The 16364-nt window shown below is 47.6% G+C and overlaps 1 protein-coding gene across 2 annotated transcripts in view; it reads right to left on the bottom strand.

The window, feature by feature from the left end:
* LOC101525533 (protein DDI1 homolog 2) overlaps positions 1–15847 on the bottom strand; it is a 34638-nt gene extending 18791 nt beyond the window's left edge. Inside the window, exons 1-4 of one of the 2 annotated variants that reach the window (XM_058675582.1) lie at positions 15492–15847; positions 3873–4002; positions 1380–1616; positions 509–635 (exon numbers count right to left, since the gene is read on the bottom strand). In XM_058675582.1, coding sequence (XP_058531565.1) covers positions 509–635; positions 1380–1616; positions 3873–4002; positions 15492–15629 — 632 coding nt within the window. In that variant the 5' untranslated portion in view covers positions 15630–15847. The remainder of the gene's footprint in view (positions 1–508; positions 636–1379; positions 1617–3872; positions 4003–15491) is intronic. The other variant, XM_004592342.2, reaches the window with a different exon arrangement.
* Between the last annotated feature and the right edge of the window lie 517 nt (positions 15848–16364).

Genomic DNA, 16364 nt, shown 5'->3' with positions numbered 1-16364 from the left:
AAAGAGCAATGTCTTGCTTGTGAACAGTGATGCGGCAAGGCATCATGGTACTTGCTTGGGCTCTGTGCCTGGAGGTTTTGATGAGTCTGATCTGGGAAAAGAGCCCAAGCAACTGCAGATTTAAAGCTTCTCATGGGATTTTCACGCAGCCTCAGGTGAGAGCCACTGCATTATAGAAACGGGAGCTGAAATGTGACTAGTCAGCGTATTCAGTGAGGAAATACAGGAACTGCAGAAGCAGGCCCCACCAGCAGAGACATGCCTCTCTCATCCAGCCAGGTCCAATCCCTGCATTTGGTCACCATACACAGTATGTCTAAGAAAACAGATTGCAGTTAATCTATCTGAGCTGTGTGGTGCCCACCAGGGCTCACGCTCCGTCCTGGGCTCGCTGTGCTGCCGCGGCTTCAGTGATGACTATATCTGCTGGTTCAGAAGAGACAGTCCAAGTTGGGCATCTGCACTTCACTAGTGTTGAACCAAATTGTGAGGAACAGACCAAGGTTACCTTATATCTTCTTCTATCTTGGCCTGAGCCTCAAGATCAAAAGGGTCAGCAGAAAACAGACGAATCCTTTCCTGCTCTCTCCGAGCTCGGTCCTGCTGCTGCTCCACCAGGACTCTGGAAAATCTCTCTGTAACGATAAGGAAGCAAACTTACCTTTTGATTCATCATCAACACTTTCCACACCAAGCAATTTCGCAAAAAACAACTGCAAAACACGTAGAGAAGATAACTAAAAATTACTGAAACAAGAAATTATATTTACTTCGAATTCTTGAAGGCAGTAAGTCAGGCCCGGCACAATAGCCTAATGACTAAATGTTCTCCTTGCATCCACCAGGATCCCATATGGGTGCAAGTTCGTATCTCGGCTACACCACTTCCCATCCAGCTCCCTGCTTGCGGCCTGGGAAAGCAGTCAAAGGCACTTAGCCTCGGGATCCTGCACTTGCATGGAGACCTGAAAGAAGTTCCTAGTTCCTGTCTTCAAATTAGCTTAGCTGCAGCCGTAGTGACCACTTGGGGAGGGAACCAGTGGACGAAAGATCTTTCTGTTATCTCCTTCTTCTGCATATCTGCATTTCCAAATAAACAAACACTATTTAGTCATGTAAATCCAGTGTAGAAAAAATACCAGGGCCCGACACAGTGTGCTTTGCACACTCCGGGATCCCATATGGGCACCGGTTTGTCCCAACAGCTCCACTTTCCATCCGGCTCCCTGCTTATGGCCTGGGAAAGCAGGCGAGGATGGCACAAAGCCTTGGGACCCTGCACCCGCATGGGAGACCCGCACCCCAGGAAGTTGGTGGTATCCACCAGCAAGCTGGATCTCTTCACAACCACTTCAGCCGGGTCAGCTGGACAGTCCTACCGAGATCTCCACTGAGCAGAGCTTCCGCCAGCGGTGGATTGCGCTCCTTCAGCAAGGACAGCTCATGCGGGTTGGCCAGCAACATGTCCCGGAGCAAGGCTGGGTTGTCCAGGCCCTGAGGCGATGAGGACGTTTCTCCTGGAGACGGGTGGGACGGCTTCACTGCAGCTGGCTGGCGCTGCCTGGAGCTCGATGTGCCAGGCACAGCTATGCTACTGAAGTCGATCCGGGGCAAGTCTGTTGGGAGAATCAACTCAAAGTTCACTCAACTCCACAAAAGAACAAGTGCTTGAAGGAAACAGCAAAAAAACATTTGCTCATCCATAGTGTGTAACAGCAGCAAGTGGTGACCATGGAAAATGCTTTACCCTTCCTCTTTCAGAGACTTCGAACATGAAGATGGCAGTCTGACAGCGAATCAATAAACAGGAAGAAAGGGCAGGCAATGGTAGAAACTCCAAAATTTCTCCTTATATTAAACTTAATTCAAAATATCTATTTTATTTATTTGAAAGGCAGAATCAGAAAGAGACAGGTAGAGATCCTTCATTTGCTGGTACACTTACAATGGCCAGAACTGGGTCAGGTCAAAGCCAGAAGCCTGAAACCCACAGGCATCTCCCACATGAGATCCAGGGGTCCAAGCACCTGGATCACCTTGCCCAGGTGCATCAGCAGCTCTGGACTGGAACCAGTGCTCACGTGGGATGATGGTGTCCCAGGCGATTGCTGAATCTGCTCTTAGGAGCCACATCCTAGTCTGGGCTGCCACAGGCTGCCAAGATCCTCGGTGGGGGAAAAGGCTCATCCTCACCAAGCAAACAGTACGTTACAGTCTCCAATTTCAGCACAATGGCTCACAAGTCTCTTGCAATGTGCGCATCCGTCTGCCTAGCACCACTCACTCCAAATCCCCCCACTGGGCAGATGGCAGGCATGCCCATTTTACAGGACAGAAGACCAGGAGACATTTGCATAGGCTCTTATGGCTGAGGCTGCTGAGGTTGCCACATGCTGAGAAGTTCCAACAAGAGCTGGCTGGACTCCTGGCTGTTCTACTTTGGATCCAGCTCCCTTCTGATGCACCTGAGAAAGCAGCAGAAGATGGCTCAAGCACCTGAGCCCCTAAGGCCACATGGGAGAAACGGATGAATCTCTCATCTCCTGGCTTGGGTCTGGCCCAGTCCTGGCCATTGTGGCCATTTGAGGAGTGAACCCGAAGATAGAAGATCTTTAGCTCTTGTTCTCTCTATCTCTGTAACTCTGCCTTTCAAATAAATAAATGTCTAAATTAAAATACAAGGTATCTATCCAGCTTCCATACTCTGGTCTAGATCGACTATACCAAAACGAAGGGGAGATACAATCCTAATATGAGGACCCCCATATGAGTCAGCTTATTTGAAACACCCAGAAACAAATCAATATACGAAGTAGATCAGTGGGAGAGATGGACGATGATTGCTAACAGGTACAGTGTTTCACTGCAAGGGGAAGACAATGTGCTACAATCAATTGTGGTTATGGTTACACAACTCTGGAAACATACTAGACAACACTGCACTGTACCCTTTAAATAGTTGAGTTGTATGACAAGGATTATATATCAATAAAGATGTTACTTAAAAAGGAAGGGACTGGGCCTGGAAGGTAGCCTAGTGGCTAAAGTCCTCACCTTGGAAGCACTGGGATCCCATATGGGTACCGGCTCGAGTCCTGGCTGCTCTGCTTCCCACCCAGCTTTCTGCTTGTGGCCTGGGAAAGCAGTTGAGGATGGCCCAAAGGCTTGGGACCCTGTACTCACATGGAAGAACCGGAATAAGTTCCAGGCTCCCGGCTTTGGATAGGCCAAGTTGTGGCTGTGGCAGCTAGTTGGCAAATGAATCAGTGGATGGAAGATCTTTCTATCTCTCTTTCTCTCTGTAAATCTGACTTTCTAATAAAAATAAATAAATCTTTAAAAAGGGAGGAAGATTGGAGCAAGGCAGCATTTTTGCATAGCTAGTTAAACTTCTATCTGTGAGGGGCCCAACGCGACAGCCTAGTGGCTAATGCGCCAAGATCCCATGTGGGCACTGGTTTGTGTCCTGGCTGCTTCACAAAAGCTACTAAAGGCCAGATACAAAGCAACAAAAGTTAGGAATTACAGGCTCATGTCATCTCTCAAATTCCTCTCAAGGATAAACAGAAAAGGGAAATTATCACAGATAACATCAGCTTACATTTATTGAAAGCCTGCTATGTGCTGAAGACTCTATATGCATGATTCTCAGCCCAACTCTACGGGTTGGGATAACTGTCACTTCTTAAAGAAGAGGACACTGATTCAGAGAAGTTGAATAACTTGTCCAGGGTCACAGAGCATGCAAGAGGCATGGCTGGGATTTTCATTCTTGTACTCTGAATTCAGAGCTAACAGAAACCTTGTCCCACTCCACTCTGCTGGTTCCTGATGCCTGTGCCGGGGCTGCCAAACCAGTGGGCAATGCTTACTTGGGAACTGCACCGGAGGTCGAGGGTCTGTGTTTTCCTTCTGTCGTAAAATCACAACGTCCCCATCCTTCAAGCCATAAGAAGCCAGTGATCTGTGGTTGTCTGTAAGAGGCCTTTCAGCATAGACAATCTAGAACAAGAAAAGATCGAACAATGAGAAGCACTGAGAAGTTAACAAGGAGTCAAACTGGAAGATTATAGTTTTTGGGTCTGGTGCCATATTGCCAAATCCTGCCTTGCATCTGCTGGGATCCCATGAGTGCTGGATTATGTTCCAGCTGCTTCCAACTCCCTGCTTGTGGCCTGGGAAAGCAGTCAAGGACGGCCCCAGCATCCGTGTGGGAGACCCAGAGGAGGTTTCCAACTCCTGGCTTTAGATCAGCTCAGCTCCGACCATTGTGGCCATGTGCATGAGAACCAACAGATGGAAGATCTTTCTGTATCTCCTTGTCTCTGTATATCTGCTTTTCCAATTAAAGAATGAAAAATTTAAAAAAAATCTTAACAAGTCCACAGTTTTCCTCCGAATTAGATGTCATTCCATGTTTAAAACCCTCCACTGTAAACCTAGAGCAGACAAGTCAGTGCTGGGTTCCCATTCTGACTCACTTCACAGGATCAACTGTGTTGCTCAAGTAATAGGGACCAACTTCCTCCTGGGCCAGTTTCACTTGTTTTTCTCTTTACCTGAGGAGTGTCCTTTCCCAGCCAGGTTTTAATTAGTTCTCCATTGAAACATTGCCTATCCAGGGCCTTTCTCCACTAACCTACTTAACATGCCCCCCATCTCACATGACTGGTTTATTTACTGTCTGTCTTCCCCCCCCACTGTCTCACGAGACTTATCTGAGGAGTTTATGTTACTCTATTACAAATACTTGGAATTCAAACACTTAAGTCCCCACCACGCATGTGAGACCCGAATGGAGTTCCTGCTCTTGGCTTCAGCCTGGCCCACTCTGCCGCTGCAGACTCTTGAGGAGTGAACCTACAGATGGACGATCAGATCTGGCCCCTGGCGGAGCACACACTGGGAGGCAGCAGATGGCTCAAACATTTGAGTGCCTGACACACATGTGGGAGAAGCAGATAGAGCTCCAAGTTCCTGGCTTTAGCCTGGCTCAGCTGCAGCTGTTAAGAGCATATGGGGAGAGTCAACCAGCATTGCCGTCCAAAGAAGTAAATACAAACACTAAAAACAATGAGGGGTTCTGTGATAACACAGTGGCCTAATCCTCCTCCCTGGGGTACTGACATCCCTATGGACACTGGTTCCTGCCTGGGCTTCTCCAACACTAATCCAGCTCTTTGTTTATGGCCTGGGAAAGCAACAGAGGATGGCCCAAGTCCTTGAGACCCTGCACCCATGTGGGCGATTATGTAGAAGCTCCTGGCTCCTGGCTTTGGATCAGCTCAGCTCTGGCCACTGTGGCCATTTGAGGAGTGGACAGCGGATAGGAAGACTTCATCTTTCCTTCTCACTCTATAAATAAAATCTGCCTTTCAAACAAAGAAAAAAAAAATCTTAAAACAACAACAGGGCCTGGTGCAACAGCTCAGTTGGTCAATATTCCCTCTGCAAGCTCCAGGATGGATCCCACCGGAGTGCTGGTTGGTGTCTCAGCTGCTCAAATTCCCAATCATCTCCCTGCTTGTGGCCTGGCTGAGGAAGCAACTGAGGATGGCTCAAAAGCTGAGACCCTGCACCCATGTGAGAAATGCTGCGGCTATTTGGGGAGTGAACCAGCCGATGGAAGACCTTTCTGTCTCTCCTTTTCTCGGTAAATCTGGCTTTCCAACAAAAATAACTAGATCTTTAAAAACAAACAAACAAAACACCAGAAGAAGAAACAGTAAATATAATTTTAGATTCCCTATTGCGTAGGGAGAGAAGCGGCGATGCCCTGCTCCAGCTGCACTCACTAGTGCTCCAAGTGACAGGGACACCCCAGCCCACGCCCAAGGCGCCAACTCCCCAGCGCCTTCTGCCTGCCTCCTTCTCTGGTGCCACCTTTACAGTTCTATCAATCCTGTGTTCATGACTGGAAAATAAAAATGAAAGGAATTCAGAAAAGACTGATGAAACAAAATGGCTCAGGGATAGACTACTAACAAAAATGTTTTTATGATGTATAATTAAACACTGAAGAAAATCTAAACATAAAAATCAAGGAAATCATACACTGTAGAAAGAAAAGACAGCAACACATAGAGGTGTAGTATAATTTTTAAAAACATTTACTTATTTTTATTGGAAAGGCTGATATACAGAGAGAAGGAGAGACAGAGAGGAAGATCTTCCATCTGATGATTCACTCCCCAAGTGACCACAATGGCCGGTGCTCCACCAATCCGAAGCCGGGAACCAGGAACCTCTTCCGGGTCTCCCATGAGGGTGCAGAGTCCCAAGGCTTTGGGCCGTCCTCGACTGCTTTCCCAGGCCACAAGCAGGGAACTGGATGGGAAGCGGGGCTGGCGGGATTAGAACCGGAGCCTATGAGATCCCGGGGCGTTCAAAGTGAGGACTTTATCCGCTAGGCCACCACGACAGGCCCTGTAGTATAATTTTATCAGAAGAGAGCATAAAGCTGCTCTGTATTACTGTACATTCCAGAGAAACATCCAGTCAAGTAGCACGTGTGCTTTTAACCAGTCCTGGGCACAACCAAGAACCCAGGCTCCTCTCCGCCACATAGTTGGTCCGTTTGTCAAGCGAGCAACTGGGACAAATCCTTACAGCGGGCCCTTGGACTTCTTTCTGCTACAGTACCACCCTCAAGGTCTTCAAAGCTACTTGGCAGAGAAACTCAAGATTCAGCCTTTAAACGGAGGGAAAAAAGTCTGTCATAACTACTCCCAAAATGTGTGCTGACAGGAACAACAGAAGAGGAAACTCAATTTAGTACTCTCCACAATAGAATCCTTTTGGAGAACAAAAAGAAAAAGGGCTTGCAGGACTTAAAGGTCTAATTTTAGCTCACAAGTTTTACACACGACTAGAAAAATTCAGTCCTCACTCTCAACCTGTATATTTTGAAACACAGTTCAAGAAGCTGCAGTGATCACTCCATCAGCCCATTCACACACCTTTCTTAAAACCCATTTCTCATGGTAAAGTTCATCAGAATCAACACTTTTGGTGTCTGACAGCCATACTGTGACTCACCCTGAGACTGCTTGGAAAACTTCCATAAATCAGAAGTAACAAGCTGAGACGTGCAAGAAATAGAAGGCATGCCACAAAAACAAGTAAAAATAAAATAATAAATAAATACAGGCATGCCAGGAGGAATGCCACGTAGGCAGGCTCGCCCCAGTATAAGTGTTCACCGCCAATCTATGCTCTACTCCCTGTATTTCGGGATCATGCTATCTCTTCGGCCAGGTAAGTGCTTCTCATCTTTCTAGTTCAGAAACTCAACTGCTGGTACATTTAGAGACATGATCTATCTCCAGGACAGAATTGTTCCTTGGACTCACAAGAGGAATAAGGAATTATTACATGCAGGAATCAAACCCAGGAGTATCAGAAGGATCCTATGCATAAGATTTGTAAATCCTACTGCAATTGCAAATACTACACAGAAAACCAAAATGCAATACTAGCCAGCCCCACCACAGAGGAAGTTTCTGCTATGCCAGCATCGTATCAGGTTACCAGTCTTCCATATACCCCTCACATCCTCTCATTGAAGTCTCAAAATCATTGTACAATGTAGGCATTACTGGTGCCATTTCCCCCCTAGGATGTATTGAATGAGGGCCCAGCACGATAGTGTAGCAGTTAAGGTCCTCACCTTGAACACACCGGGATCCCATATGGGCGCCGGTTCTAATCCCAGTGGCTCCGCTTCCCTTCCAGCTCCCTGCTTGTGGCCTGGGAATGCAGTTGAGGACGGCCCAAAGCTTTGAGACCCTGCACCCATGTGGGAGACCTGGAGGAAGCTCCTGGCCTCAGATTGGCTCAGCTCCAGCCGTTGTGGCCGCTTGGGGAGTGAATCTCACACAGAAGATCTTCCTCTCTGTCTCTCTTCTCTGTATATCTGCCTTTCCAATAAAAAATAAATAAATAAAGCTTAAAAAAAAAAAGACTTATTGAATGGGAGCAGGCATAATTTATTGAAGGGCATTAGCAGGCTAAGCCTTGCCTGCTGTACCAGCATGTTACATGGGTGCTGGTTCACGTGCTTGCTCGACTGGCCCACTTTCAATCCAGCTGCCTGTTGGTGGCTGGAAAAGCAGCAGAGGATGGCCCAAGTGCTTGGGTCCCTGCACCCATGTGGGACACCCACACGAAGCTCCTGTCTCCCAACTTCACACCAGTACAGCTCTGGCTGTTGTGGCCATTTCAGGTGTGAGCCACCAGACAGAATACCTGTCTTTCCTTCTTTTTCTATAATCTTCATTCCATTACTTCAAAGTTAAGAGTTATGTCTTCCATCTTTTGCTGCACTCCTCAAAAGGCTGTAACAGCTGGGGTTGGGTCAGGCCAAAGCTAGGAGCTTCTTCTGGCTCTCCCATGCTGGCCCAAAGACCCAAGCACCTACACCAACTGCCTTTGCTTTCCCAGGTGCATTAGCAAGCAGCTGGGTCAGAGGTGGAGCAGCCCAGACAATGGACACTCAAACAGGATGCCAGCATTGCAGGCAGGGGCTCAACCTTATTGATCCCGTTATTAACGTCAAATGAAGGAATAAACAGCCTGAAACTACATGGCAATAAGACGGTTCAATTGCAATCACATCTGTCTGAACTTAAAGCATATCATAACCCCTAAATAGCCTGCTGAGAGCTGGAAGATGACTGGAAGCACACAGCCACCATCACCACCAAGGCCTACACATACCAGGGGACCCAAATCCTATCTATGGATCCATGCACTCCCTTGCCCTGAACTCGATGATAAATCCTACCGTTTACAAACACCCACATCACTGAGAATGCTGCCATAGCACTGCTTTAAAAGGCAGTTTCATTTTAAATGACATTTTAAAAGCATAACCTAAGATTCAAATAACTAGTAACATTAAGCATACATATAAAAAACACTAGAGGGGCCAGGCGGCATGGCCTAGCAGCTAAAGTCCTCGCTTGAACGCCCCGGGATCTCATATGGGCGCCGGTTCTAATTCCGGCAGCTCCACTTCCCATCCAGCTCCCTGCTTGTGGCCTGGGAAAGCAGTCGAGGACGGCCGAAAGCTTTGGGATCCTGCAACATGTGGGAGACCTGGAAGAGGTTCCTGGTTCCCGGCTTCAGATCGGCACAGCACTGGCCGTTGCAGCTCACTTGGGGAGTGAATCATTGGATGGAAGATCTTCCTCTCTGTCTCTCCTCCTCTCTGTATATCTGGCTTTCCAATAATAATAAATCTTAAAAAAAAAAAAAAAAACACTAGAGAACCTGGGTGAGCAACAAGTGTTATTCAAACAGACAAAGTACCAAGTATACTCCATTTTAGTCTAAGGACACAAACAAGATAAACTAAAGCTTATTTCCAATTATAATTGCCAAAAAGAATGGACTTTAATTTTTTTTTTAAGATGTATTTTATTTGAAAGGAAGAGTTACAAAGAGAAGGGGAGGGGGAGAACTTCCACCACTGGTTCACTTCCCAAAAGACCACAACAGCAGCCAGAAACTCCAACGGGGTCTCACAAATGGGTGCCAGGGGCTCGAGTACATGTGCTATCTCCCACTGCTTTCTCAGGCACATCCACAGGGAGCTGGAACAGAAGTAGGGCACCTAAGACGCAAACCAGTGCTCATACAGGATGCCAGCAGTGCCAGTGGCAACTTAACCCACTGCATCAGAATGCTGGTCTTTTCTTTAACCTTTTTATGGTGTTTGAGCTATAGTTTATCATGCTAATTTTCACTTGTCATGCCAGCACGTGATACAGGTGTCGGCTGAAGTCCCAGCTGCTCTACTTCCCTTCCAGTGCCCTGCTTATGGCCTAGGAAAGCAGTGGAGGATGGCCAAAAGCCTTGGGCCTCTGCATGTACATGGGAGACCCAGAAGAAGCTCCTGGCTCCTAGCTTTGGATGGGTAACAGCCACAATTCAATCTGGGTCTTCCACATTAGCAGGAAGTTGGATTGAAAGCAGAGGATCCATGACCCAAATTAGGTGCTCTGATACAGAATGCAGACATCTTAACCCACTGTGCCAAGTACCCAACCCTCTTTTTGTTAAAATAGGCCTTAGTGGGGCCAGCATGGTGGCACAGCACTGATTCACCAACTGTAGCACTGGCAACCTATGTGAACATCAGTCTATTCTCAGCTGTTCCACTTCCCACCCAGAAGATGGCCCAAGGCTTCGGACCCCTGCAACCATGCGAGAAGCTCCTACCAGTCCAGCACTGGCTGCAGTGGCCATGTGGGGAGTGAACCAGCAGATGGAAGATATGTCTTTCCTTCTCTAACTCTTTCAAGTGAAAAAAATAAAAATAAAACTGGGGGGAAAAAAAACAAACAGGCCTCAGTGGTTAAGCTGCTAGTTGATCAGAGTACCTGGGTTCGATAACTGGCTCAGGCTCCTGCTAATACAGATGTGGGGCAGCACCAGAGATGGTGTTAAGCAGCTAGATCCCTGCTACTTAATGGGAGACTGGGAATGAGTTCCTGGATTGGCCTGTGCATTTGGGGGTTAAACCATCAGATGGGAGCTCCGTCTCTAAAATAAGTAAAAATAATCTTCCAAGACAGGTTTACGAATAAGATAACTTTTTACAGCTTAAGTCCACAAATAAAAATGTGTTGTCTTATAATCTGACATGATCATTAATTAGGCCGACGGTTTCAAAATCTACAAGTCAAAATAGAAGAGGCGGGTCCGGCGGCGTGGCCTAGCAGCTAAAGTCCTCACCTTGAAAGCCCCGGGATCCCATATGGTCACTGGTTCTAATCCCGGCAGCTCCACTTGCCATCCAGCTCCCTGCTTGTGGCCTGGGAAAGCAGTCGAGGACGGCCCAATGCATTGGGACACTGCACCCGCGTGGGAGACCCGGAAGAGGTTCCAGGTTCCCGGCATCGGATCAGCACGCACCGGCCCGTTGCGGCTCACTTGGGGAGTGAATCATTGGACGGAAGATCTTCCTCTCTGTCTCTCCTCTTCTGTGTATATCTGACTGTAATAAAATGAATAAATCTTTAAAAAAAAACAGAAGAGGCCCAGTGCCTGCACTGGTGGTGTTTCCCACCAGGCACATCACCCAGCGCCACAGCCACAATGTGGGGCAGACACCTCAGGTTCCACTGAGGCTTGGGATGCTCGTGTTCCCTACTGCAGTGCCAGCTGCACCATGGCTCCTCTGCTTCTCACCCAGCTTCCTGCTCATGCCCCGGAGGGGCAGCAGTGACGGTCCCAGTTCTAGGTTCCTATCTGCCATCCACAAGGGAAAAGTGGACAGACTTCCGGGCTCCCTCTTGGCTTGGTTCAACCCAGTTGCTGCAGACACTTGGAGTGAACCTCTCTTCTGCTCGTTAAAACATCTTTCAAAAGCCATCAAAAAAGTTAACAAAAGCTACAATGATCAAAACTCATTTTTTTTTTTTGCATTTAGGAGAACAAACAAGTGGATCTACAAAACTGGCACAATAGTTTGCACTGAAACCACACTGAAACACGTATTAAGAGAGTAACTACTAAAAACTCCTACACCTTCAAGCATGAAGTCAAATGTGTTCTGATCTCTGAGTGACTCTGTAATGAACAGAAATCTTAATGATCCATTTCTAGCATTAAGGACTACTAAGAAACTGCCCACCAAGCCCTTGGAATTACACCTGCAAGTCCTCCCATTAATTGGAAAGCCCAGGATATATGGCCACATGCTATGGTCACATGCTAATAGCCAGCCTGACATTCACAACCCCACCACAAGGCAATTAGCCAACAGCCAATAAAAAGTCTTTCAGAGTCTTATGCATCTGACCTAGTCATTCTGTATCTATTCTGTGAAAATAATCAGAAATGGGGAACAGAGCCTTAAAAACATGCTAAGTCCATGGCAACGTTACCCTGTTCACAATTTTCCTGAATTCAAACGCCCAGCAATTGGGAAACCAATAACTAAACTATAACACACCTATCTAATGGTGCATACTTCTATGTGACAATTATGAAGGCCTATTCCTCACTGTACCTACATTAGGGCCCCAGGATACAAGAATTAACCTACAAGGGAAAGTTATTCTCCTACACGGCTGGGAGATACTCCAGTGGAAGCATGATGGACTTGGGAAAATCTACGATGGACACACAGATGGAGACTCGGAGGAGGTTCCTGGTTCCCGGCTTCGGATCAGCACGCACCGGCCGTTGCGGCTCACTTGGGGAGTGAATCATCGGACGGAAGATCTTCCTCTCTGTCTGTCCTCTCTATATAACTGACTTTGTAATGAAATAAATAAATCTTTAAAAAAAAAAAAGAAATCTTGACTGAAGAAAAACATGAGATTGTTTATATAATTATAGTTCAGGCTCCATCACACTTAAAAGGTACACCGACTACATAAGAGAGAAAGGCTCAAAGTACATTAAAAAGTAAACTGCATTTATGGGTTATGAGGTAATAAGTGACTGAATTCTTTATTCTGTTTTATGCGTTACAGGGTTCTGTAATGACTCATACATAGTATTTTTTAGAAACAAAAAATTAGCTACAAAAATAAACATGCTAAAACTAGTTACAATACAAAACTTCAATTTCTACTGGTTTAGAATCATGCTTTACATATCTTGCTGTGGACAGAACTGCATTTCCAGAACCGCTATTATTTAGCATTTAAATGTGCCTTTCATGTTGGGGCCCTCCACAGTCTGCACAGGTTTTTAGCACATGCCACCTACAGAGGCAAATTATAATGATGTTGCAGAAATGCCAAGACATTAATTTACGGTGCAGTTAAGTTCTGCTCATTGTTTGAAGTCCAGCAGGCAAGTCTGCATCAAGGCGTCCAACAGCGCCCAGGACTGGCTCCCAAGCCCACACTTGCACCGTGATGAAGCATGCCCAGCTTCAGTCACACAGGCAAGCTGAGATGGGCTTTATTCTATACTTGTCATCACTGCGTTCTAAGTTGAAGGAGACGAGAGCTGTTAAAAATTAACACCTTTTCCAGACTGATGCTGGTGTCAAAGGCTGAATTCTCAACTGGCGACGTAAGCAAAGCTGCTAAGAACGCAGGAAGAGCACAGAAAATGCCATCTTCATTCCCATTTTAGTTCATCCCTCCTTATACTTTGTTTACAAAGCAGATAAACCCATATATACGATCTACTATGCACATACATAATGCATGTTATACATATACAGCGCACATACACACGCATGTGAAACTTCGGTCCTAAATACAACGTGGGATAGGCATTGCAGCATGTTCTAAAACATTTTCCTGATCGGATACATGATGGGAAGTTTAGAGACAGATGATGTAGACATACAGTGGCAAGGCATAGCCAGAAACAGAATACACACACACGCACACACACACACACAAACCTATGGAATGGAAGGTGAACAAGAATGGATAAGGACATTTGAAGATATAGATTGGGAGAACTTCGAGAGGAAGGGAAAATGGGTAACATGGGAGAACTCTGGAAAGCAAATGGGAGGCACACAAACAGGTGAAGATGACCTATTTGTGGGTACAACTGTAGCAATGTTTACTTTCCTGATGTGATGAAAGGAAATGACTCAAATGTCTAGGGTGGATCCAGTTCCTGTGTGATGGTCAGGCAAGTGAAAGGCAACCGACCACCAGACCTCTCAAAATAGACCCAGGATCCTCAGGTTACAAAGGAGCCCAGAAAACAAACTGGCACAGTAGGAGCTGTTTACAACCGTCTACCCCGGGCAGAGCTTAGAACCCAAGCTTCTATATGCTAATGCCGCTCGGGAAGGAAGCAAATGCCAAAATGCTGACGTAAGGAACAAGAATGAATTTGGAGTTAACCTAACAGTGCTCAATTAGAAGATCTTAATTTCTGAACTGGCATTGTGTCTCTGGACCTGACATTCTACTGACTTAATTTTTTTGTTACAGCCATCTCAAAATGTGCAGAAATGAAAAAAAGAGTCTTAGCTGTCTTTTCTAACGGCATCACTTCACATTTTTCATTTTTCTTTTTTTTTAATTTCTCTGGTCAGCTAGTGATTAGAACCAGGGTAATGTAGCAGAACGAAAGAACTACCAACACCACCACATTCAAGAAGCCTTCCCTTTTCAACTCTCCTTCTCTCCTCCTCCACATGAGGGATTTACTGATGGGAACTGCTTCTCAAGGTATGGTGGCTTAGCTTTTCCTGGAAGCTGAGAGAAAGAAAAAAAAAGGAAACCAAAAAAACAAAACCTTTTCCTAATTTCTTTGCAGCTTTTGCCAAAGCATGCATTTGCATGGCATTTTGTGCCTTCAAATCAATTCTTTCTGGACAGCTTTATGCCAAGGTTCTAAAGTTCAGACTGTGTAAAGGAGTCCTTCTTCCTAACAAAATATTAACACATTTGTTTGCCATAAGGCAGGGCAGAAAAAGCTGCAGTTGGGCAATCGCCTTTGGAACTATTTCATAACTGCAATAACAAATCAGGGTTTGCATTCTGGAGCGCTGGAAACCTTGTATTATTTTGTCTTAAAAGGGTTAGTTTGTGTCCTCCGAGTCCACTTGACCAAGTGAGGAGCAAAGTGTTTCCAGGTAAAGCTACAAAGTTATCAGCAGCAGTTCTGTGTTTAATAAAAGATTAGATGGTAGCAATTCCGAAGCCTTTTGACAGTCAAACTGTTTTTGCTTACTTAAAACGCCAGCGGGGCTGAACTTCCCAGCCAGGTTGAAAATGAAACCACCCACCCACAACAAGGGACCATTTTCAGGCAGGCATCCTTATACAGCGCTCAGCTTTAACCTGACCCAGGTTCCCCACTGCGACCCCCAAGAAGGGGTTTGAGGTTTTCCTACCAGGTTAGAACAACCAACAACACGAGTTGCACCAACTCCCTCATTTTAGGAAAAAAAAGGCAAACTGGACCAGAAACGCAGGGTGTAGGAAAACAGGGAACTGCGAACGACCCTCAAAACGAGGCGGTGCTAAGTCTCAAACTTCCCCCTTTCCTGAGCATTCAAACGTGTACGTTTACAAATAAACTGCGTCTCTCTGAGCAGGAACCCTCACCCCAAAAGCTCTCGATACCGCAGGGACCCAAACTGGTATTTCTGGTTGGGGAAGCAGGATGTACCAAGCCTTGCAAACCCAGGGCGGCTTCTCAGGTCCATGACACCCTCCCCCAGCCTCCCCCACTCCCCACAACCCTCAAACTCGGGATCGGCCAGAGATAAAAAGAACCAGAAGGTGGGGAGGGCTGTCCAGCAGTCCACGCGCCCCTCACGCTGCAGTGGAGGGGGGGGGGCGCGTCTGCAGCCGGGCTCCCCGCTCCATCCCCGGGTGCCCACCCCAAGAAGCAAGCCCGGGCTAGCGGGGGGATGGGAGGTGGGAAGCCGAGGGACGCTCCTTCCCGGATGGCGGGGGCGAGATGGACGCTGCCAGCCCGGCTGCCCTCACCGCCTCCTCCCACCAGCAGCCAACAGGGAGGCGTGCGGCACCCCCCAAAGGCGTTACCTGGCTCTCGGCGGCGGGGATGCCGGACTCGAGCTCGCACAGCGCGCGGAAGTTGTGCAGCTCAAAGTCGGCGTCGACCTGGAGGGAAAAGGTCACCTCGGAGAGGTCCCTCCGCACACAGTACACGGTGAGCAGCATGGCCCGGGCCCGACCCAGCTCGGCTCGGCCCGGCCTGGGCGCGGCGGCGGCGGGGCCTGGCGGGCGCTGCGGGAGGACGGCGCGGGGCTGCTCGCCCGCTCGCTCGCGGCTCCTCTCCCTCACACACGCTCACTGACTCACTCGCTCCCCGCCCTCACTAGCAAGCACGGCCGCCACCACCCGCCTGCGAGTCCGTCTGCCTGCCGGCCTGCCTCCCACGGCTGCCGCCAAGCGCGCCGGCCGCCCGGAGCCCCGCCCCGCCGTAACGCGCTGCCGTAAAGCCCGCCTCGATCGCTCGCACGGCCTTCGCGACGCGGTGGGCCCGGGAGAAGGTTCTAGTCACTGCTTGACGCGATGGGTTCTGTCTGCGGAGGCCTCCACGCTCTCAAGGACTCACCCGGCATTTATATATGTATTTTTAAGGATTATTTCTCTTTTGGATAACGTTTACATAGCTGATCAGGGTGGGAAGGATCGAGGGTTCCTGGCATGTATTGATTAAGCATTCATGAAGCACCTGCCTTGCACTATGCGCAGGGAAGGTACTTGCCCTTAGCCCTTCAACGCACTGCAGGACGCTGATAACTTAAGCAGATACTTTCAAGCGTATTGTTCAAGGTAGAAATGAAAGTTCAGAGAGATAAATTTATTTTTGGTAATTTAGGGTTAAAATCCAAACTGTTAGCCCACCCCATGTGCAGAGTCCAACCATAGCTGTTGGCCGCCCCCCGATAC

This window comes from Ochotona princeps, chromosome 2 (assembly GCF_030435755.1).
Source record: "Ochotona princeps isolate mOchPri1 chromosome 2, mOchPri1.hap1, whole genome shotgun sequence".
Taxonomy (NCBI): Eukaryota; Metazoa; Chordata; class Mammalia; order Lagomorpha; family Ochotonidae; genus Ochotona; species Ochotona princeps.
Note: the sequence above shows the minus strand (reverse complement) of the source record. Positions and strands in the feature narration are given on the sequence as shown.